Raw genomic sequence first — 23,449 nt, 5'->3', positions numbered from 1 at the left:
TAAAGGCCGACAGTGCCATCTACCAACAAATACTTATCTGCCAAGTTTTAAAGTCAAGACATTAGTGGTTGACAAGCTTGTTATTAATGCCCTGTTGGTTAAATGATTAATTATTTTATATCATGGCTTGAATGACGTAGTGCCTTTTGTAGTACCTCAATAAAGTCACACATTATGCTCAGATTTACCAAGATAATAATGCTTGTGTTTATCTGCAATTTAACTAGGGCAAGAATCTTAACGTAAACTCCACTATTTCTCATCTAAGAGCCTTCTCAGTTTTGATGCTGTGAGTGACTATTATAAATTTAATCTGGGCCAGAAATATCTTATGTCTCCTTTTTGTCTAACGGGATTTCTCCTAAGAAATTTTGGAGAATCAACATTGAAGCAAAAAACTTCCTCAAGGGAAAGTGGTTCTTCTCTGGCCTGGCTCCAAAGAACCCTTTTAGGCCTTTATTAAGAGTGGAGGGGTATTCCAGGGCCAGGATGCAGAACCCATGCTCTAGGTCACAATCCAGAATCAGTTAAACAGGCAGAAACATATCAGAACCAGAAATAGAATGAACACAAACACAAACCAAGGTGGACAAATCCAACAACATCAGAAAACACTGCTTAGGATTGCAGCTACAACACAAACAAGACTTCCCACTGACTAAACAAAACCAAGGGCTATTTACAAAGACACTAACAAGCACAGGTGAACACAATGCATGGAATGCGAAGCCAGTTGGACAATAATGAAAACAGAATCCCAAGATGGTGATTTTGGGACAGCATTCCTCTGTGACTCTTTTCCTACATCTGGACGTTTACGTTTGGAAAAAGCCAAAGTTTGCCTTCACACTACAATGTTGGTTGCCAATAGTTAAACATAGAGGTAGACAGCACATGAGAGTCATCACTGTTTTGAAATGTTAGTCTCTTTTACAGGACCAGGTGCATCCTAAGGTGTGAACAATACCCTGATGATCCATGAGGATAATGATCTTATAAACAATGATTCATAAGAGTCTTTGTGAACACAATGAAAAAGCGGTACACTTTCCATGGCCGCCCCATTCACTAGATCTGAACATCTTTGGGAAGTTTGGGAACATAGATTGTGTAGTGAGTTTCAATTGTCTTTGTTTTTCAGAAAAAGGGAGGCTTTCTTCTAGTGTTCCACTGAATTATTTTTTTCCACATGCTCATGAGATTTGTTGGGGTAATGAAATATGCTCACCTTTTGACCTTTTAATCATAAAATGGTCTGCAGCTGCTTTTTCTCCATCACATTATATTCATAAGCTTGACAAACACTAAAGGCAGTTTTGGTTCCTTTCTAACTTTCAACAACAACAACAACAAACAGAAAGGATCAGAGCTGGCAAACGGTCTTTATTGTGTTGAAAGGCTATTGTTATGGAAGCACTGTGGCCTCCAATAAAAGCTTTTGTTGTGTAAATGCTCAGCTGGGGTCTTCAGTTACAGGTGGTCTTGGCAGATGCTAAAGAAGGGGTAATTCATTTCACCATGTTCTGTTTGAAGCATATTGCAATCTACAGTCTGACATACACTCTAAAAAGTAGGGGCCTAAATAGTTCTCATTCCTGACTTATAGTTCCTTTAATGGGTGTAGAACTTTTACATTATGTGGCAAAAAAAATCGAATTTACAAATGTAATTGATTGGCCAAGATATGTTTGATATTTTGCTTCTTAAGTTTTAAACTGGAGAATCTGATGTTGCAAACAAACACTAGAAGTGAATAGTCACCCAAATAATTTCTATTAACAAATCCCAAAAACCTCTATTTACCAGCTAAAACCGCATGGTTTAGGACACAGTGTGACTCACTGTGAATGATAAAAATGACCTAAAAAAAACCTCATCATGTAGCTGAATGCTCCAGGCATCCACTTTAGACAACAGGTGTTGTGCCAAATTCTGCAGAATCTGACTCCCCTCCCCTTCATGGACATGCACATCACACAGGATTGTGGACACTAGATTACACGTGTGATTTAAAATGTTTCTGTTTTTGAACATATATCTTCATTTCAAATTGAAATTGTGAATTTAATGTGCAGCCTGCATGTTGGATGGATTTTGGCACATCGCCTGTTGTCTAAGTGGCTGGTCACAGCATTTAGCTGCAGGATGAGGTTATGTTCAGTTTTATGGCTCAGAGTAAGTCATACTGTCATATTGAACACCTGGATGTGGTTTGAGTAAGTTGAGAAAAGTTTTAAGGATGTATTTATGGAAAAGATTTGGGTGACTATTGGGTGACTATTGACTATTGACATTAGCCTTGTAGTTCCAGCACTAGACTAAAAAAGCAAAAACTGTAAATGTGATTGTTACCTGAAACACTTCATTCTCAATCAGGTTAAACAGGTTGCTCACACCTGGACATCATTGAAATGTTCTTTAGCCAATTACATTTTTTTCTTCTATGGCATCACGCTGAAGAACTGATGTGAATGCATCATGTACTTCAAATACTTTTTGTATATCTAAACAAATATGTCATTGTTCCTAGTGAATTGCTTTCAGAACTTTGTAGGTAGATTGTAGGTAGATGCAAAACAGAGAGCATACAGGCTACAAAAGGCTATTAAAAAAGGCCCATGTCCTACATTTTTCTTGTACTGCATTGTTTTCCATACAGTCTACTTGACGTTTGTGGAGTTTTGTGTATCAAATACAGTCATTTTTACATTTTTACAGTTCTCCTTATCCTTTAGAATTAAACAGACTGCTTTTGTTTCTGTCCCTTTAAGACACATTTTCAGTCATACAGTCAACACATAATCTACAGAGAACAAACTTAATAAAAGCAATTTAAGCGCTCAATTTCTATTTATTTTAGATACTGGAAAAAAATAAAACATCATATTAAATGTTTTATAAATATTGTTTTTTTCCCCCCAATATGTTAAATTGTGCATTAAGGAGTGCAGAAGTGTGTCCTCTGTAGTGTGAAGTATGTGTAACTTTATTTTCACTTCAACAAAATGTAAATAAAATGAGCTTTTACATTGGCTGTCCTGTGTTGTACATTAGAATAACAGTCAGGTCTGAAACACTCCCCATAAGTTTAGTGTGAACGGGTGGGGTTAAACTGATCTAGGCTAAATAGGCAAATGCATGACATCACAAAAACAGTGAGGTTAACAGAGGTTGGTTTAAATTAAGAGGTACATTTGAATTAAGCAGTGTTTACATACTGTACCAAACTTTTCCATGACATGAGCTTTTGGAGAACCAGGATATATATTAGAGAAGTTGCATTGCTCTGAACATCTCCCTCTCTGTCCAGCTGTACCAGGGAAGTCTCAGCAGAAACGTCGCGGTAGAATGGTTGTGTCCATATGTTGAGGACTTCTCAGGTTTGATTGGCTGGCAGTCTTAGCCCATTGGTTACTTTAATGAAAGAAAAAAAAAGTACTTACATACACATGCTTTCTCTCCAACAGGGGCTGCCATGGACTAATTCAGTACCAGGCACTCAAATTACTGAGCCAGGAGAAGGCGGGGCGGGGGAGCAGGATACGGAGAGAGAGAGTGAGAGAGTAAGAAGGAAGGGAGAGGGAGTGGGGTGGGAAGGGTTGGAGGATGGGTGGAGAAGAGAGAGGGGGGAGGTGGTAAAGAACGCAGAAGAAGCAACAGCTTGAGATTTCGAGGCAGAGAGTGAAAAAGTAAGAGCAAGCCAACTCCTGAAAGAGAGAAAACAGAGTTAGTGACAGAGGAAAACCGAGAGGGACACGGAATGGGCTGGGCTGGAACACAGAGGCAGTAAAACATGTCTTAAAGTGAGAGAGCAGAGAGGAGAATAGGACAGGAATGTAGTCCTTTACAAAGAGCAAAGAGAGCGAGGAGAAGCAGAAAGACACATAAATAAAGAGGGAGCCGGGCAGCAGTAAGGAGGGAGGAAAGTAGCCACAAGAAATGGCAACAAAGGGAAAAGAGAGAGAAAAGAGTAGAAGTGACACAAAGAGAATAAATAAAGACGGAACAAAGACAAGAGAAGAGGATATGCTGACTTCGCCGGCGTCTGTGTGTACGTCTACGCGTTCATGAGAGTGTACATGTGTGTGTGTGTGAGGTATGAGGGTTCTGCTCCTAAGGCTGCTGGCCGTCCTCTCCCTCGCCTCTTTCTGCAGCGTGCTGCTCTGGCTCTTCCTCAGTAACAGGTGAGGCTGTGATCCTGTCTGTGCTTTCAGTGTTTGCTGTCAACTCCTCTTTCACATAACTCCAGAAATGCACACCGTGCCAATATGGGTCAGTCTGCAGAAGTGGTATAAACTGGGGGGTAGATAAGGGTTAGAAAATGTCTTATTTTCCCTGAAATAAATGATTTACTTTTGTGACGGGTAAAAATGTAAAAATTCACAAAGCGTACACTGAAAACTATTAATGTCATTTCAGAATTTTTGGTACTATCAGACTAAATTGTCTACATTTGTCAATACTGAAACATTGCAGAGCTTTTTTTCTCTTTGGTGACAGAGCCATAAAGAACCTCATTTGACTGTTTAGAAGGCATTAGGCAGTATTTTTTTCCAGCATCTGCTCATTGTCAATATATCTAATTCAGTGGGTCCCAACTGGGAACCTCAAGTCCCCCCAGATGATCCACGTTTTTGATCCAACTCGCAACACACAGAGATGAAGGAACAATATGAACACTGATCACTTTTTTGTTTGTTAGATATCAAATGTTAAAATCTTTGCCTGTACTTGTGTAGTCTTTTGTGCTCTTGGGCATATTTGCTTCTCCCTGAGGGCTATTTCTAGTGTGAAATGTCAAATTATGACATTTTCCTGTGTTACAGTGTGTGAAAAAAAAAAGAAGTCATGAACTGACATCTAACCGTCACTACTGAAACAAATATGTCGATACCAAACATACATATTTGTTTTGTTTGTGACTGTTTCTGTTGTAACAATCCAATTTTGTCTCTAATTGTGTAGAAACTAGCAGACCTCAATTTTATTGGTCACATATGTAGAGCTGAGGCCACATGTAGATTCAGTCTACCGAAATTACTTGTGTTCTTCGGTAGTGACACAGAATTTCAGCATATTTTCAGTTTTTAACCAATTACTATTATTATTTTTTGTTTTAAAGATTGGAGCAACATCTTTGTAGAGATTGAAAAGTTATATCACATGAAAATACTTTAAAAATTGGCCAGCTTAAGTGTTTTATTTTTCTGTGTAATTTCAGGGGTCAGGCTTGGGAGCATCCATTGCTTAGTACAGAAACACATTTTTCAAATATATCAAATAATTATTTTAAATAGATAGTTGAAACATGATGTGTAAAAAAGGGAAATTTTATCATTGATTTTATGATATTAAATCTATCTGTTGATTTTTTAAAGCAAAACTATGGAAAATGTATTTCAGTGTATTTAAATTGTGATGTTTAAACATAAAAAGTAAGTTAACCTGGCTGATTGAAAATGTACAGAAGTTGACAGAATTGTTTGTTTTCTTAACATACTATCAGAGTTTCAACTCAACTTTTTTTTGGATAAAAGTATAAAAGATGTTTATTCAAAGTGCAACTATAAGGTTTAACTATAGAATATTTCACCACTTTAGACCAATCAAAACAACTTCTGTGGCATTTTTCCTTTTCATACTTATTGTAGTTGTTGGACACGAATGGGTTAATTTATTGCAGCTTTGAATGCAAATGTGCATCTGTTTTCAGGACTTCATTGATTGCATGTACTTTTCTTGCCTTTGAAAAGTTTGTAGAGCTTTTATGGTTTGATTTTAAGCCTGAATGCAGGCACTGAGAAAAACAGCCACAGCCACATAGCTGTACATGAGAAAGTGCAGTGAGAGTAGTTCTACAGATACACTACACACTATCAGTAACTCTTACCAGCACTGATATGTACTTCATTGCCACGTGCTAAATGTGCTAAGAGGCTGGCTTCCATTTTTAGTATTTGAGTCATGTGAGAGCACAAGCAGTAGTAGATGATTCTGAACAGACACAGAGAATGCAAAAGGTTGAGAATGCACAAGGCTAAGACAAAAATGTTGTAAGACTGTCTGCTTCTAATACACATGATTTGCTGTTGAGAAGTGTGTCTATCACAGCTGGCATATGTATGCTTGTCAGTGCGGTTCTATTGTATTATTATGGGTAACACAGAATTAGCATGTACACTAAATTAGCTTTGGCATTGTCCTGGAAATACATGAATTTAAAGGAATCGTGTTCAAAGTCCGCAGTTACAACCTTTTTATGACTAGCAAACACATCATTACTGTATTTTTGACCCTGCCTGTGGTCAGAAGAGTTGAGCTTTTATAGTTAGCTTAGAAAAGAGTCACTAGAAGGCTCTAAGGAGGGGCTCACTAACCATATCATGGCTCTGTAGTTGGAGGCAGATATATTGTCACTGAATCATCAGGAAGAGCAAAGGCAACAGGAAAATACACTCTTTCAGTAGCAGAAAATTTGACCCACCTTCTGTTCTTCAACCTGGTTCTTTTTATTGTAACAAGAAATATCAAGCTAAATCATGTAAAACAAACAATACATAAAATACAGTGCTCAAAAGCAGTTTTGGGACACTTTAATTACTTGCTTATTAGGAAATATGTGATTTGTTAGTACATCATTTCAGCCTATCAGTTAATACTTTGAGTCTGAGCAGCAGAAAGCTAGAAAACATTCACCTAACTCCCAGTTTACTTCAGAACCATTCAATCCAAATGCATCTGACTCCAAATTTCTTTAATATTCTGAAAGATACAGAAAGTTAAATTAACCTGACAAAAAATATTGTAATTGGCAATAAAATGTCTGTGAGAAACATTACAGACACACTAAAATTCCAACATCAATAGTGCAGACTGTACTAAAAGGGTGGAAAAAGACAGGACGTGCTCAAGGCCTGCCACATTCAGGCCATCCAAAAGAGAACATCCAACAAGCCTGGCTGAGTATCAGTTGTGTAAACTTGCACTCAGTGCCTAGAAGACTTCAAGCTGTCATCCACAAAAGAAGGGATACACCACAAAATACTGACCTAGATAAAATACTAAATACTGACCTACATAAAGAAAAGAGACTCTAATGTTAGTCAAGCTAATGTTTGAGAACTTGCCATGCTTAAATATAAGTTAAAATAAGTTTCAGTTAGGAAATCCTAGTCATTATTGCTGGCTGTTACAACTTTTCTGAGAAATATGAATGAATAAATGATACATTTATCTTGGGAAGTAACAAATAAACAAGATATAAATTGTATTTAGAGAGTGTCGTACTTTTGAGCATTGTATATTTTCATATAAAACATTACATATAAAACTACATGCAGCATTAAATATCACAACAATTTCAAGTTTATATAGTAATTAAGAAATGTCCATTTCTGTGGTGATGTGTAATCTGCCCAAGCAGCGGACAGATATGGTGAAACTACGGCCAAAATTCTAGCAAATGACAATACAGTATATATTTGGAAATGGATAAAACAGTGACTAATTTAATAACATTCCTTTATTTTTTTTTTTAATTGAGCTGTACCCCTTGCTGTTAATATAGTTGTCAGATGGAGTTAATAGTCAGCCACTCCAACTGCTTTACTTGTGGCTTAACACTACTTGGATCTCTTTCTGTTTTCCACCCTAAGCACCTATTTCCTGAGCACTCACTCATCCTGAGTCCATTATGTCACTGCTTTTGAATGTTCTACTTGGTTTTAACACAAGCCTGCTAATAAATCATTCAAACGTTAGTCAATATGCTAATAAAGCTGCAAAGATAAATCTTTCTTTATATTGCAAAAGAATAGTGTCAATGAGTGCTTTTTACCTCTGAGTAAGGTTTGGAGAGGGCCTAAAAAATTGATCCATTCCTTTAATGGTAATATGGCTTAACAGCAAGATTAGACAATTGCAATAAATCACTGATGCACAGTCATCTTTCACAATAAGAGATGGCCGAGGTAGAAACATTTCTTTAATCCAGGCTGAAGTCTGACATGACAAAAATATCAGACAGTTTTTGCAATTGGTGACGTATGTAACAGATATATAGAACAGATATACACGCATATATATATATATATATATATATATATATATATATATACATTCTGGGCAAAAGGTAGGCCAAGCCGAAAATGGCTAAACATTAAGCTTTTAATGGTCTTAAGCAACTTCACCTTAAAATTCCAGGCTTATTACGTACCAAGGCTTATAATTCAGTAAATAGAGGGAGTTTAATGCAAACTGGTTGAGCTATTCTTAAGTTATACAAGTGTGTAATACAGATTTTGGGCCCTGGCCATGTAAGGAGTTAATATGGGATTACTTTTTCCCTTTGATATCTTTAAATACTGAAGTTTTGTGTGTAAATTTACAGACAAACTTTTACAGAAAGAAGAGTCCCACTTTCCACCCATTTTCCCACTCAGCATTAATGAATTCAAACGGTTGAAATGCATTGCTGATTTTGACTTTCCCCCTTTTTGCCCAGGAGTGTATATATATATATATATATATATATATATATATATATATATATATACACATATATGTATTTATGTGTGAACAAAGCTGTTGTCATAGATCCAATAACTTCAGCATATTTAAAGATATGTAAAAATATGTAAGTTGCGGTAAAAGAAAAATCTAAGCACATTGTTTAAAAAGCAGTTGATCCTGTGAGCTAGTTTGAAGAGCTTCATTTAACATAATGAAGCACCCATTAGCCAAACCAACTGTTGGATGATAACTACAAACACCACTAGGCCACTAGGAGACGTTTGACATTCATAAAAGCGCTCCTTATTATATTTGTGTTATTTGTATTTATTCTAATATTAGTGCTTTTCTGAGCAAATAAACAATTACTGTCCAGATAAAGAGCTTTTCATTTTAATTAGAAGTAAGAATAACTGGTGATGTTTTTCAGCTCAGAGAGGGTTGCAGCGAGTATAAGCAAAAGTCGTATTGGACGTACAGGAAATATTTGCATGGAACAGATAAGAGATTACATGTTTCTAGGTATAAGGATGAAGAAAGATGAACTAAACTAAGTTCCAGTTTCCTTCTCCAACAGTGTAGCAACAACAACACACATCATCATACCAGTCTGAATCGCACAAGATACATATCACAACACCCTTCCAAAATGTGCCAGGCTTGCTAGGATCTGCTCATGCCTCTGCTTTATCCCCTCTACCACTGCCAAGCATCTCATTTTCTGTAAGAAAGCAGTTTTTCTCTGGAACAGTAAGAGTGCAACAAGGCAGCCACTCTCTTTCCCTCTTCATACTATTGTTCCTGAGCCCATTTCTCAGTGTCAAATAGGAAGGATCTGGCAAGGTCAGGTGAAGGCCAGGGTGTGACCACTTGGTTCAAAACCTTCTTCATTGGTTTTAGATGACCTAAAGCAGCTTCCTTTCTTTGTGAGGTGGATGAGATAACCATGGGTAACACAAGGCCAGCTTCAGGAAACTACATACTTGAAAACTACCCTCATGTTGTGCATTGCAGCCTGGAAGTTGGCTGTGTGTACAAGCAGGTTATATAAATAGATTATGCATACTGAAAAAGGCATCCAGACCAGCACTTACTTCATCAACATCAGCAGCTTCTTGTTCAATCGTTGTGCACAACTCCAGTCCTACAGTTTGGCAGTTCCTCTACTCAGACACACCCTCTAAACCTGACAGATAAGTTAAATCAGGTATGTTTAACCCCTTACTTGGCCATGGCCTGCTGACAGGCCCAAAGCTTTGTTACACACGTCTTTAACCTGAGAATAGCTCAAACCAGTTTTCACTGAAGTCCCTGTAGTTACGGAATAATAAACCTTGGTATGTAATTAGCCTGGGCTTTAAAGGGATTAAGCAGCTAAATCACCAAACTGTGCTGGACACTAACCTTCCAGGACCTGAGTTGTTCACATCTGGTTTAGATGTATCAAACACAGTTTGTTCCCACCTTAATATCCATATATAAGCCAAATTCACTCATAGTTGTCCCCAGATGTGTATTCGTGTCACAAGATCACATCTGGCCCTGTGAGGCTAAGGTTTAAGTGGCAGTACACTCTCAAAAATAAAGGTATGAAACTGTCACTGGGGCAGTACCCCTCTTGTCACTGGAGTGGTACTCTCAAGGGTACATCTCAGTACCTTTAGTCAGGGAACATGATTGTACCATAATCTAAGTTGTATTGACTCCACACATTGAACAGTGACATTGCTGTGCTCCAGGAGCTGGGTAAGTACCATGGGCAGTTCTAGATGAACTCAAGCCCAGTTCTTCTCCTTTGATTCCAGTGGCACCAGTCGCTCTGCGGTCTTCTCCAGTGCCATCAGTGCTTCTGCTGTAGCTGCGTTGCTAAAGCGGTTCTCATGGAATTGCTGTGGAGGGCATAGCCTGGTTCTTAGGGCAGTTTCTGAATGTGCCTTTCAGATTCTTGTCTACAGCCAGGCATGGGACAGCTGGCTGAATCTTCACCACCACTGCTGCCAGACCACTGATCCCCTGAATACATTCTTAAAAACTATTGGCATACTGTTTGGTCCATCACCCATCCATCTCCAACTGAAGCAGGGCTGGGTAGATATAGCAATGATTGATTGGGTAAATTGCCATTGCTACTTACAGAGAGGAGTACCTGGTGCATCAGGCTGACTATAGAGCCAGTGTTAAAGAGTGCTTTGACAATCTCCTGCAAACACAGCTGCTTCCACTGGCCCTGAGGTCTTACTCTTCCTAATTCAGCAAGCAGTTCCTCTCTGTCCCTCAGCTACACTGACCAAATGAGTGAGCAAGGACACGCTCAGCTTGTCAGAGTGTCTTTCAGCAGTCATTCTTTTTGTTTTCTGCTTTTGTGTGAGTGTTAGTTATCTCCTACTTACTACTCAGTATCTCTTACTTTGGTCTTCAGTTCAGTTAAGTTCAAATAAATGCGAAAGTGTAGCAGGAGAGAGTTCTTAGACTAAGTGTGCAGCCTTTAGAGATATTAAAGAGGTGGAGCACAACTTGCATTTGTCATTTTTACTTGTTTTTCTGATATAAAATTTTACTCAAAAGAGGGATTGGTAAACCTTTAACTCTGAAAAATGTCTGGAACCCACAAGAATGATCTAGAATTCTTTAAAGGTCTAAAGGGTTAACTACAAGTGAACACATAATGCAGGATTGGGACTGGATTCAAGGTCCAGATTTGAAGACCTCTGCACTAATGTAATATTTTTGAGATATTTTTTTCAGTCACCGTTGCTTTTGATGGCCATGAATCTTTGTGCTAGACTGCTGAGTCACAGTATCTGTGTATAATCATATAATTATCTGATGTTGATGGTGCACACCTTGTCTAAAACCTGAGGCGTTGGCAGCTTAAGAAACATATTTTTGTATGATGTGTGTTTTAAAATGAAATGCATTTGTTGTGGAGAAACTTTACTTTCTGTTTTGTAAGCATTGGCCTGCTCTATCACAGCCATACCCTAAGGCCTGCGGACATTCCAGAATAATCGGAACAACAGTGTAAGCTTAAACAGCTTACAAAGCCAGGCTATGCCTCTCTGGGAGACCACAGGATAAAACCAAACGCATTTTTGTCTAATGATTTCTTATTAGATTTTTACATAAACAGAAATAGAGCTTTGCAAGAATATTTCCTTGTAGATATGATTAGTCTTGTTGGTAAATTTGACACAGTTAAAGTGCAAGAATAATCATTTCCTCAGAGAGATAACACAATTATTCTGGCTGAAGCATTTACTAAAAGCAGAAATTAACTTGTTTACAGCTTATTTTAGAAGATTTTAACAAGTTGCTGTGCTTTTTATAGCAAAACCTATACTTCTCTCTCTCTCTCTCTCTTTCTCTCTTTCTTTCTCTTTCTTGCTCCCTCCATAGTGATGCACGTCTTCAAGGTCCACGTTTCCCTAAAAAAGAACATGCAGACTCCATTAAGCCAGACTTCTGCAAGGCCTGCAGGTAAGAATGCTAAACCTTTTTTTATCTCACAACAAGGTGTGGGATACAGGAGGTCCTGGGGTGTCTGGAACCCCCTAATTAACCTCTAGGACCCTCTGAATTTCTCAAAATTAAAATTCTGGGGGGTGCTGAAAATAAACTTTTTATGATGTAATGCTGTCTGTTAAGGAAAAACAGATGCTCAAATACAAATTGCTACACCCACAGTTGGTGAGCTTCTGTCTTTGGTATTCTTAACTAACTAGAGATGCAGCACTGAATCCAACTGAAGCAAGATGCATACTATTCAGTGCTTTTAGTGAAACCCTACATGGCCCAAAGAATGTGGACACCCAAACGTCAAACATCGTCAATGATATGTGCTTGTTGGATGTCTCATTTCAACCATGGGCTTTAATATGGAGCTGCCTCTCCGTGTATCCATGTGTGACTTTGATGACTTTCAGATTGAAGCTACACAAACACCAAAGTCACTTATGACTGCTTTCTCATTGGACATGTATGTGTTTACATTTTCCAGGGAAAATGTCATCATTGACAAAGCCCTGCAAGTGTACTCTACCAGATGGAGAAGGCAAGAGGCGAATTTCAAAAAGTTCAGGTGAACAGAGACACACAAACATTATTGTTGATTATGTAAGACTACAAGTTGTGTATTTTAAAGCTAGGGTTGTACTGTTTACCACACTGCAAAACTTTGTCTCAGCTGTCCTTAACTTAAAAAGAACTTTTATACTTTGTAACCTGAAATTTAAGATAGAAAATACAGTTGATGAAAAAGTTTGGGCACCCCTGATCAAATATTTTGTTGATTTTCTAAGTGAAAATAAATTCACATCCTCTTCAGAGAACATAAAAAGAAAAAAAAAATCTGTCATAGTGCCGCTTCAACATACTTGGGAGGAAGTTTTAAGTTTGTTCGCTGTGGAGTATGTCGATAATACAGTATAACTTATTTTCACTTAGAAAATCAACAAAACATGTAATTTGGCCAGGGGTGATGATGATATAATTGTTTATTAAAAAAAGTCTAAATTCCAACTGAAGTCCAGATCCTTAACTGAGGAGTAATCTTATTGTTCTGGAGCCAAAACACAAGCTTAACAACACCCCCCACCTCTTAGGCGTACACATAAATACAGAGAGATGAACTCAAAGCAGCTATGTGTGAAACATTAACTAAGGTTTATTCCCAAATTTTCTTACCATATAAAATCTAATACATTGTCATTATCACAGTTTCATTTCTATGTTAGTTAATGAGGCAACAACACTTTCTCAATGTGTAGAAAACAGGTGACATTTTCAAAGGTGAAGGTTTCAAGTAAAGGTCTCTTTCAGGTCCTCGCTAAGCAGAAACTGCCATGCCTTATCTAAGGCTGTGGTCTCGCAGGCTAACACGCCTGTGGGGTCAAAACTCGTGTATGATGGAGAGAAGACAAAGCAACTGCAGGTGACATCAGCTCTGTTCAACACATTTGCCAAGGTATGGTGTGTGTATTAGTGTCAGCAGACTGTCTGTATTCTGTGTCTGCATATGTTTAGGAGCAGCCAAGGAAGTGCAACATGGGAGTGTCTGTGTTTATGTTGTATGTTTGTTTGTATGTTTAGGAGCAGCCATTTGGAAATGCAACATGGAACACATGTGCTGTGGTGGGCAATGGAGGGATCTTGGCTAATAGCAGCTGTGGAGAAAACATCAACTCAGCAGACTTTATCATCAGGTCTGAAGATGATCACAAAACAGTTTCATGAAATTTAGCCTGTATCTAAAGCTTATAAAAGGAAGTAAATAGTATAACACTGTGCTACCATTTCAGAGATACAGGATATTGTGTTACATCAGCAATATTTTGTATGTTTACATCATTTGAAAACATAAAACTTCCCCTTAAATTGCCTAAACATTGCATGATAATAAAAAAGTACATAGAATTTTGCAAATCATTTTCATCCAACAGCAATATGTGTGCAACACCACTGTAATAACATAACTAAATCTCTCAAATGATAAGATTATAGAAAAACTTCTTAATTTCCATGTACATTATAATATGTAAAAAAAGACATTATTTTAATTTTTCTATTTTAATCATTTCTATTTGTCCATTTGTCATAAAACGTAAAATGCACTGTAAAGGGCAGCTGGCAGATTTAAGTGATGTAAAAAACATAATCAAATTAAAAGCTTACAAGGATTATGTTATGATCTAAACCCCATGCATTAATTGAGATAGTAATAAGATAAATATATACGAAAATGATCATTTATCATTATAATTTCTATTGGGAAGTGCCTGCCCCAAACCCTAACCACTACATTTCAATGTGTGACCTTTGTTTTGATTTTTTTCCCAATTGTTTTTAAAATATATTTAATATTTTTTTTATTTTTTAAGTGAAGTTGAAAGATTTAGATTTATCATGAGTTTCACTTTTAAGTTAAAAAAAAACTTTATTCAAAAAATACTGTCCCAAGTTTTGACGTCACTACCAAAACACAAAGAGTTTTAGTCCATAGGCGGAGTCTTAATTTAGCCACACCCCTGCATTTTAGAGCAGGAAGTGAAGCTGCATCCTTGTCCTTCATGGACACATGGTGAGCAGTTAGATCCCATTGTTTTGTAAATGTAAATGTGTCCCAAAATCTGAAAATCAGTGCGTGACCTTAAGGACTGTCTCTACTAAAACACATATTTTCTGCAATTAAGTAAACATTTTTTGTGTTTTATGTGTGTGGTACTGTTAAAAGCAGTGTTTGTTAGTCATGTTCTGGCCAGCGTTTTGAATTCTGCTCAAAATTAGCTAAAACTGTCACTACAAAACAGTCACTACTAAATGTTCTGTAGTGTTATCATTGTTTTAGTAGTGACAAAATGGAATATTTAATCATTTATTTCAATAAAACAAACAAAATTAAGGTATAGAGTCATTCAAAGCAAAAGGATTTTAGTCTACAGTCAAAAAATCCAAAATGTGTCTTCAACTTTACTTTGAACCAGTTTGGTAGAATGAGCCATATAACTCAGTCTTGTATGTCCATTTTTGTTATTTTAATTTTTAACATTATTTTAACTTACCAGCTGCTGTTCATACTGTGTCACAATTTCACAACAAACGTACCCATAGAAATAGTGCAAAGCTGCTTAGAGTGAAATCTTGTTTCATTAACTTACATTAAAAATTAAGAAAGTTTTTTCCTTCTGCTGAAAGGTTAGTACAGATATAAGAGTTAGTATTTTGTAGAAGGATGTGTTAACTTATTTTCATTTAGAAAATCAACAAAACATGTCATTTGATCAGGGGCGCTAAAACGTTTTCGTACAACTGTACATTAGTGTTGAAAAAGTGTGGAATCACTATTTTTTCTAATATAAAACCAGTTTTGTTTCAGATACAGGTATAAAAGGGTCTAATATGATGCTATTCTTGTAGAGCTACATAGGTTTCAGTTAATTGTGTATTTGGATCAAAGCTGTGAAGTTGTGGCATCCGATAGAGCACGTACTGTAACTGGCCAAAAAAACAAAAAATCTACTGAAAAACTCTGAAATATGACTCACTATGTGTGTGTATTGTCTCTGTCTGTTCTCTCTCAGGTGTAATCTTCCTCCACTGGGGAACGGCTATGAGAAAGACGTAGGGAACCAGACCAGCCTGGTCACGGCCAACCCCAGCATCCTAATAGAGAAGTAAGTGCAAATGCCATGTAAACTTGGTTAAAATATTTTCATTCATTATTGTCAAAAAGAAATGTTCCATCTGTTTTAACCATTTCTGAACACTTTCTCAGTTATGGCTTATTGCATCTGAACACAGCAGGGTTCTCTTTAGTCCATTAACAACTAAAAGTTCTAGTGATTATATCTTGTGTTTATTACTGTAAACTGTAAATTTTAAATGTTAAACTTTTGATGGCTGGGAACAAGAACACTGATCTCGATAACAACAGACATCAAAGATTCAGGGAGGGGATCCAGAAAGCATGCTAAGCAAACAGAATCTTTTTGTAGCTACCCCCGATCTGTGATGCACAGATGTATAGACCGTCTAGATATAGGTAATGTGTGACTGCATGGATGTAGAATAATGCTAGAATAATACAGTTGTCTGCAAAAGTTTTGGCACCCCTAGTGTTATTGCATGTTTTTTAAGTGAAAATAAGTTAACACATCATCCACATTCAGATCAACAAAACAAGTAATTTTCAAATTTTAACATATTGGACAGAAGCATAAGAAATGAAGTGTGCCATAACATTTAGACAGGACACATTGTTTTCCAGTATGTTGCCAATAAACAGGAAATGTGCACAAACATTTGCCATTTTTGAGTTTGTCTCCTGCTGTTTCTATTTATATGCAGAGTTTAGCATATTGGAAAAAATAAAACTTTTTTGACACATTTTATGTCCAATGTTTTTTCCAATACGTTAAATTGGAAACCTATTTAAATATAATAAATAAAAAGTAATTATACATTACAATATGCAAAAGTGTGTTCTCTGTAGAGGACGTGTCAACTTTTTAGAAAAGCAACAAAACGTCATTTAACCAGGGGCACCCAAACATTTTCATTTGACTGTATATGTAAAGGATCTCTGCTCTGATTGGCTGATTGATATTGTACCTCATTCAAAAAAACAGCGTGATCTGAAAATACTCCTTGTTGGAGAGACTGCACTGATCTGATCTCAGCATTAAGCACATTTTTTATCATTCTTATCTTTCTGCGTCTCGTCAGGTTCGGGGGGCTGATGGAACGTCGTCGTCCGTTTGTTGAGAGCTTGCGTCCATATGGTAACTCCCTGCTTCTGCTGCCAGCCTTTTCCTATGGCCACAACACACCTGTGTCACTGCGAGCCTTTTACACGCTGGATGACTTCGGAGTCACTGGTACACATCCTGTCTTCCTCAACCCGGAGTACCTGAGCAGTCTGGCGCGTTTCTGGCGTGGGCAGGGCCTTCGCTCAGCACGCCTCAGCACGGGCCTCATTGTGGCCAGCCTGGCTCTGGAACTGTGCACAAATGTTCATTTATATGGCTTCTGGCCCTTCAGTCAGCACCCGCATAGCCACCAGCCAATCACCAATCACTACTATGATGACCGGCAGAGCAAAAAGAATGTGCACTCCATGCCGGCGGAGTTTGAGCACCTTCTCAGGCTTCATATGCAGGGTGTGATCCGGCTGCATCTGGGGGATTGTTCAACGACTCAGTTAAACCGCACATCAAACTGAACACACATAGTTTAGACTGTGCATACAAGACCTACTAACAACCTTGGTGAAGATGAGCAAAAAGGCTACAAAAAAGGGATATGGAGTTCTAAACAGGGAGTAAAATGCCTCTTGAGCAGAACTACAATACCCAGAGCAGGACCTGTGGGTCCAAGTCTGCTTTCCCATTGCTGAGAGAAACAGAGGCATGATGGGAGCTGAAGTCAGGATGGATTGACATGCATTGGGTAGTCCAGGGGTATCCAGTCTTATCCACAAATGTGGTTTTCATTACAAATCAGCAGGAGCACACCTGATTCTACTTTAGGAAACCTGTCTCAAACAGCTGAGCATGCAGGCTACTGCTTTGTTGGAATGAAAACGTAAGACTAGATAAGATTGGGTGCCCCTGAGCTAGCCAAACCAACCTACACTTTAGGTTCTGACACAAAAGGACTTTTTATTTTATTTTTTATGCTCAGAAGTGCTAGTCATTTGCCTGAGATTCTGATCAGTTACTTAAACAATATTTAAACAGTTTAAGTGGTGAAATTGTCTAGTTGTATGCTCTAGGATGGTTTCTAGGGCTCCTGAACCAGAACTAACACAATCAGTGGAGATTCTCTATTGAAAATCAGTTTTACTATTTGACTGGGAAATGGACAAAAATAATAAGCTGAAAGGGCTTAAGTCTAAGGAAGAGTTAAAAAAAATCAATCTACCTCTCAGGTCAACTGGCCCACTTTTTAAAGCATTTAACATTTGTATAATCAGGTATAATTAAAAATTCTCTATGAAAATCAGTTTTACTTCCTGACTAAGCTACATCTAGGAAATTGGCAAAAAAGCTAATAGGGGTTAAATCTAATAATTGAGCTACATCTCAGGTCAGCTGTTTAACCTAGGTATAATTAGAGAAGTTTAAAAAATCTATATAACGTGATATGCATATAGGGGCATCATAGTCTCTAATCACAGCTGTTCACACCTTGCATCAACATGTGTTTATAGTGATCTGATTATTTTCAAACTTCACTTAACTGGATGCTCTTGTGATCAGCTTACAAGCAGATCTGGAAGTGGTCCGAGTCGGATCGTGACCACATTTAACACAAATGTAAATGGAATTAGACTTGGGCAGTTAAACAATATGCACCGTTATCATGATAAATTATGTCATAATGTGTCTTTCTGAGCATATGTGAATATCATCATGACTTGTAGGACAATGAACAACTGCATGTTTTGTTACATAAGTACATAATTAGACCTCTTTAATAGTGTATATTGCAGTGCAATATGTGAAACATTAAAAATAAATCATTTGCTTTCAAACCTTTTGATAATACCTTGTGGCACTGCTGGTCCTTTTTGTCAGAAAATATAAACATTCTTACATTTTATGTATCATGACAGTTTCCTGGCGTCTCATGATATTATATTTTCCCATATCGCCCACCCCTAAATGGAATGCACACAGTTCCATAAGCTGCAGTGCGTCTACCTAGCACTAGCAGGTGGGATGATAAACAAGAAAAGGCAAGATGGAGGGTATGTGAGGCTGGAATAATCCTGAATCAAAGTGCCTTTTTGCACTCTGGGCTGATGGAAGCATCCAAGCCGAGCTTGTTGGTTCATATCATAACGAGGGAAAAAGTAAACGCAAGTATGTGTTAATGTGCTTTTTGCATAGGAAAGTAAAAACTTGGCCAAACTGGGCACACATTTTAATGAAAAGTGTAAATGGAATCCAGTCAAAATATATCCAGATATGATCCAGACATGAAACACATGTTAATGCAAGGTGTTTGACAAAAGCACTGCAACAACCAGCGTAATCTAGTAGAACCAGTATAATAGTAGGCACTACCTTTAATTCTGATCACACTGTGGAACTTCAGAGATCAGCTATGTTGCCTTTTGGTAGCACTTTACTGTAGGGCAGTGTTCATAAGACATCTACATAAGTCCTTCATGACAACTGATATAGACCTATGTAAACATCTCTAAACACGTATTAAAATAGCCGTAATTTGTCATAAAGGGTGCGTTTGCCAACTTTGATGTCAGGGTGATGTAACGTCTATATCATCCATCCATCCATCCATCCATCCATCCATCTAAACCGCTTATCCTTCTGGGTCGCGGTGGGGTGCTGGAGCCTATCCCAGCTGTCATTGGGCGGAAGGCAGGATACACCCTGGACAGGTAACATCTGTATCAGATGACTCTTTTTTCTGACATTAGTGTGTCATGACTATTTCTGGCATTAAATGACAGACATCATAGCTCAGTGTATGTCACAGTGGCATAATGCTGATAATATGATATAGCTTGGCTTGTCAGCCTGGTTGAAAAAAGTGAGCATTTTCTTTTCTGTAGGTATCATGTGGCCTTATAAACACTGCCCTGCAGTAAGGTTTTTTTTTAACTAGTGAGCATTCAGTGTTAGGGGAAAGGGAAGCGAAGCAGCTATGAAGTTATCATGGTGACTCTGATTAATGGTAAAAGAGACTTCCAAGAATCTCAGTTGTGCAGCTTGCTGAGCTCTTCTGAGATTCTGAGTTCTGAGTTTTGGGATAATTGTACTAAACTGGGATGCCCGTTTAAAAGGGCTATATTTTTATTTTTGCACTATTTTAGTGTTAATGAATGCTGTGCCATTTGCTGAACGTTAAAGAACTATAACCTAATGCACTTAAACTACATTAATCTTCAAGACAGCAGGACAGACTGACTTACATCAAATCAACAACTACACTCAGCTGCCATTTTTATCAGGTACACCTATCCATTATTGTGTTGCGCCATCTTTGACTTTCAGAACAGCAGGAATTTGTCTTGGAATAGATTCTGGAGGTGTTGTGTATTATTGCTATAATGTGGAAAGTTTGCATTGTCTAGCTGCTGCATATTAGATGGTTCTTGCTGTCTTTCCACCTCATCCCGAAGATGGTCAGTGTGGTTGAGATCGCAGAGGTTTGCAGGCCTCTGAAGCATGAAAACGTGGCTGTCATGTCCCTTCATATTTGGTGACGATACATGCCTTGTGACATGGTACATTCTTTTCTAGAAGTGTTCATCTTCTGGATAAACTGTATAGGGCATATATCCCTAAATGCCATATAGGGATAAACTTGGTCAGCCAACAGTGTTCACATATGCCAAGCATTCAGAGGCATTTCTGAACATGTGGCCACCCCAGTCACACTTTTTGTAAGAAACAAAAAGGAATTAACATTACATTTTAATCAGAACAAAAAGTGCATGTATATATAACATAAATCTATAATCAATAAAATAAAAATATAATAATTAAATACTACTTACTCACAGGGACCAGCTGGTGGCCTGTAGGCCCTAAGCAAGTTCTTATATTGCTTATAGCAAAGATACTGCCCCTTCAGATGCCATTCAGATGTTCTTTACATTGTTTTCACAAAGATTCTGACATTCACCAATGTTCTCTTATTTAGGATTTGTTCTTAGGTAATCAAGAACAAATTTAAGAAGAAACTATATAAAAGATATTGGTGAATGAGGCCCATTGTTGGTAAACCACAGATGAAAGCCATTTGGAAGATGGTAGGATACCTAGTGCCACCTATCATTCCATGACAGGCACCTAGGTCAATTGATTTGCCCACTCTAAAACTCAGATGGACACTAGCTGACAATCAAAACCCCTGACTCGTCGGAATGGAAAATTCATGTGAAGGTGTGGGGTGTAACTTCTACACTAGCAACTCTGTGTAAATCTTTCAGTAACTAGCGATTTGTTAAGTAGCTCAGCTCTCATTATTTAATTCCTAGAGTACTGTAATAATTACTGCAATACTTGATAACTGATCAGTTGAGTCAGGTGTGCTAAAGTAGTGTTGGAGCAGTCCTCAGGATCAGTTTGACAAATCAAAAGGAGCTTATTACTCAGTGTCTGGGCCCTCTTTGGCTGTGTAAAGTCAGAGACCACCTTTCATTTATATAATTTCCAGTCAAAATGACCATAAAGTACAAAGTTATTTCTGTTCAAGAGCTTTTTCTGAGTAGATACGCCATAAATAATCCATTTGCATTAGGAAACTGCAACTGAAAAGTCAGAGGAAAGTAAGGAGTTTCCAAAACTGTTCAAAAAATGACTAAAAGATACAGAGAAAGGGCTGACCAGCTTCTAACAACCGTGCAGACACAGTAAACCACCAAAACCATTAGATGAGCAGTACTTAAAGCTTTCATCTTTGAGAGAGAGGAGAAAATCAAGCTCTACTCTTACTTCAGATCTAAAAAAATCCGCAGGAGTTTCTGTCCAACCTTTCACTGTGAGAAGGCCAATGCCATGCATCTGAAGGGGTGTGTAGCTGTCAGGAAGCTCTTACTGAGAAAAGAAAAGGGACTGCTGGTGTTTGCAGAACACTGGACTGTCCACCCCAAATAACTGATTTACTGGGAATACTTGGATCAGGAGAAGCAGAAAAAGTAACTTTTAAGGCTGAACTTTCTTACTGTGGAAAAATGTCTCTGAAGATTTTCTGGAAAATCTGAAAGCATGTCTCTGAAAAATGCCAGCTGTAATAAAAGCAAAGAGTGAACACACTAAATACTGAATATGTTGACATTAAATTTATTTGTTGAGGCGTCTGTGTAATTTTCTGTTAAATATGTTTTCTGCCTTTTTTACTGACACTGAAAATGAATAACATACTCAATCGCTGTTTTGACTGGAAATTAAATGAAGTGTGGTTTCTGACTTTTGCACAGTGCTGCAGATGGAGCGTGAGAAAAGCCAGCATTGTACACAGTGAATGGGAACTACAGATTCTGATGGTAGTTGTGAGATGTGCTGAGTATAATACAGGTCATTGATATCATGTTTCATAGGTGAATGGGGCTATTTATTATGAAACCCTCTGGTGGGAATTCTGCAGCTAGTTTTAGAGCTCAACTGCTGTTTGTAGTGAATGCACTGTTCCTGAATATGACTGCGTATGGACACACACACACAGAGGCTGCAGAAGAAAGGAGTGGTTTACGCTGAAGAATGAATGTAATGCTCTTGGCTACTTTACCAACTAGAAATTTAATTACAGAAATGGCTCCCAGAACAGACAGCACTTTTTTCTCTTTAGTCAGCCTTTAACATGCCATCACTCTCACTGCTCTGCCAACAGTGCCATTTGTCACATCTCTGTAGTGCCAAGTTCTCCTCTGGTGCTGTTCTGCGCTAAGAAGACTCTGGTCTCAGGTACTGGGATTTACCTCTGCTACCTTGTAGAAAAATTATTTCAGAAAATATGATTTTTCAGCACAATGACTGGTCAGATAATATGCAAAAAATCAAGTATGTCCAATAGGAGGAAAAGTATGGGATATTCCTACTAGACAGTCCTTACTTTGGCACTTTGTCTAACTTAACTGTGAAGTCATGCCTTGTGAGATATTCCAGTGCATCCTAAACAGTACATCACCAATGTTCACATAAAAGGGTCACTCTTTAAAATAGTAACTTTACAGGAGAAGGCAAAACATTCTTAAAGGGCACATATGCAATCAGATTTTACTTGCATTTTTAAAGAAAAAGTCTGATGTAGCAGACATTGTTAACATTTCAAAACCTACGATTTCATACACACTATATATCAGCTGCAAATAACAGCCTGTTTTGAATTGACTGGTTTTGTGATGTCACAAAAACCAGCACATTTGCATATGCCTTTTAAGCTTACATATGTTTAGCCCCACCCATTCATGCTAAAGTTATAAGGAGTGAATTATGACTGGTACATAAAAGCACACAAATGTCAAAGTGTACCTCAGCAGGAAAAAATAACACATGAAACATAGAGGATATGGGCCCTTTAATTTGTAATGTGAGCTAATGTAAAGACATTTGATCCCAAGTCATTTGGGGGGCATTTCTGTTGGACCATCCGTCATGAAATTTTCACATAATGTAAAGGACAGCTGCTGTGTTATTTTTATTATTATTATTTTTTTGTAATGCAACAATATTCTACTATGTGTGCAAACCTGGGCTCCTTACAAAAGTATATGAGAGCAGTTTCTATTACAAATAAAGGGCCTTTTGGAAGCATTTGATGGAATCCAAATATTCTGACCATGTGAATGTGCCTCAACTTCAGCAGCTAAGCTCTCATTATCCTCCCAATCTCAGCATTATATAATCAGAGGCACAAGAAGCAAGCTTTTTGCTAACACTCTGGAAGGGACCTGTATCTGTAGGCCCTT

The 23,449-nt window shown here is 37.8% G+C and overlaps 1 protein-coding gene across 1 annotated transcript; it reads left to right on the top strand.

Annotated features, from left to right (window-relative positions):
- Positions 1 to 3,566: 3,566 nt before the first annotated feature.
- Positions 3,567 to 21,801, top strand: st8sia6 (ST8 alpha-N-acetyl-neuraminide alpha-2,8-sialyltransferase 6). Its single transcript, XM_036589685.1, has 7 exons — positions 3,567 to 4,184; positions 11,908 to 11,988; positions 12,509 to 12,589; positions 13,330 to 13,474; positions 13,600 to 13,712; positions 15,588 to 15,680; positions 16,732 to 21,801. The coding sequence occupies exons 1-7, from the start codon at positions 4,099 to 4,101 to the stop codon at positions 17,225 to 17,227; spliced, it is 1,095 nt and encodes a 364-aa protein (XP_036445578.1). The 5' UTR covers positions 3,567 to 4,098; the 3' UTR covers positions 17,228 to 21,801.
- Positions 21,802 to 23,449: the final 1,648 nt, after the last annotated feature.

Source organism: Colossoma macropomum, unplaced genomic scaffold, assembly GCF_904425465.1.
Source record: "Colossoma macropomum unplaced genomic scaffold, Colossoma_macropomum, whole genome shotgun sequence".
Classification (NCBI taxonomy): Eukaryota; Metazoa; Chordata; class Actinopteri; order Characiformes; family Serrasalmidae; genus Colossoma; species Colossoma macropomum.
Note: the sequence above shows the minus strand (reverse complement) of the source record. Positions and strands in the feature narration are given on the sequence as shown.

Bases quoted from the DNA above. Each gene is read 5' to 3' on its own strand.
- st8sia6 (XM_036589685.1), top strand. From the start codon at position 4,099: ATGAGGGTTCTGCTCCTAAGGCTGCTGGCCGTCCTCTCCCTCGCCTCT. The intron at 4,185-11,907 runs GTGAGGCTGTGA...CTCCCTCCATAG, and splicing joins TGGCTCTTCCTCAGTAACAG to TGATGCACGTCTTCAAGGTC. The intron at 12,590-13,329 runs GTGAACAGAGAC...GGTCTCTTTCAG, and splicing joins GCGAATTTCAAAAAGTTCAG to GTCCTCGCTAAGCAGAAACT.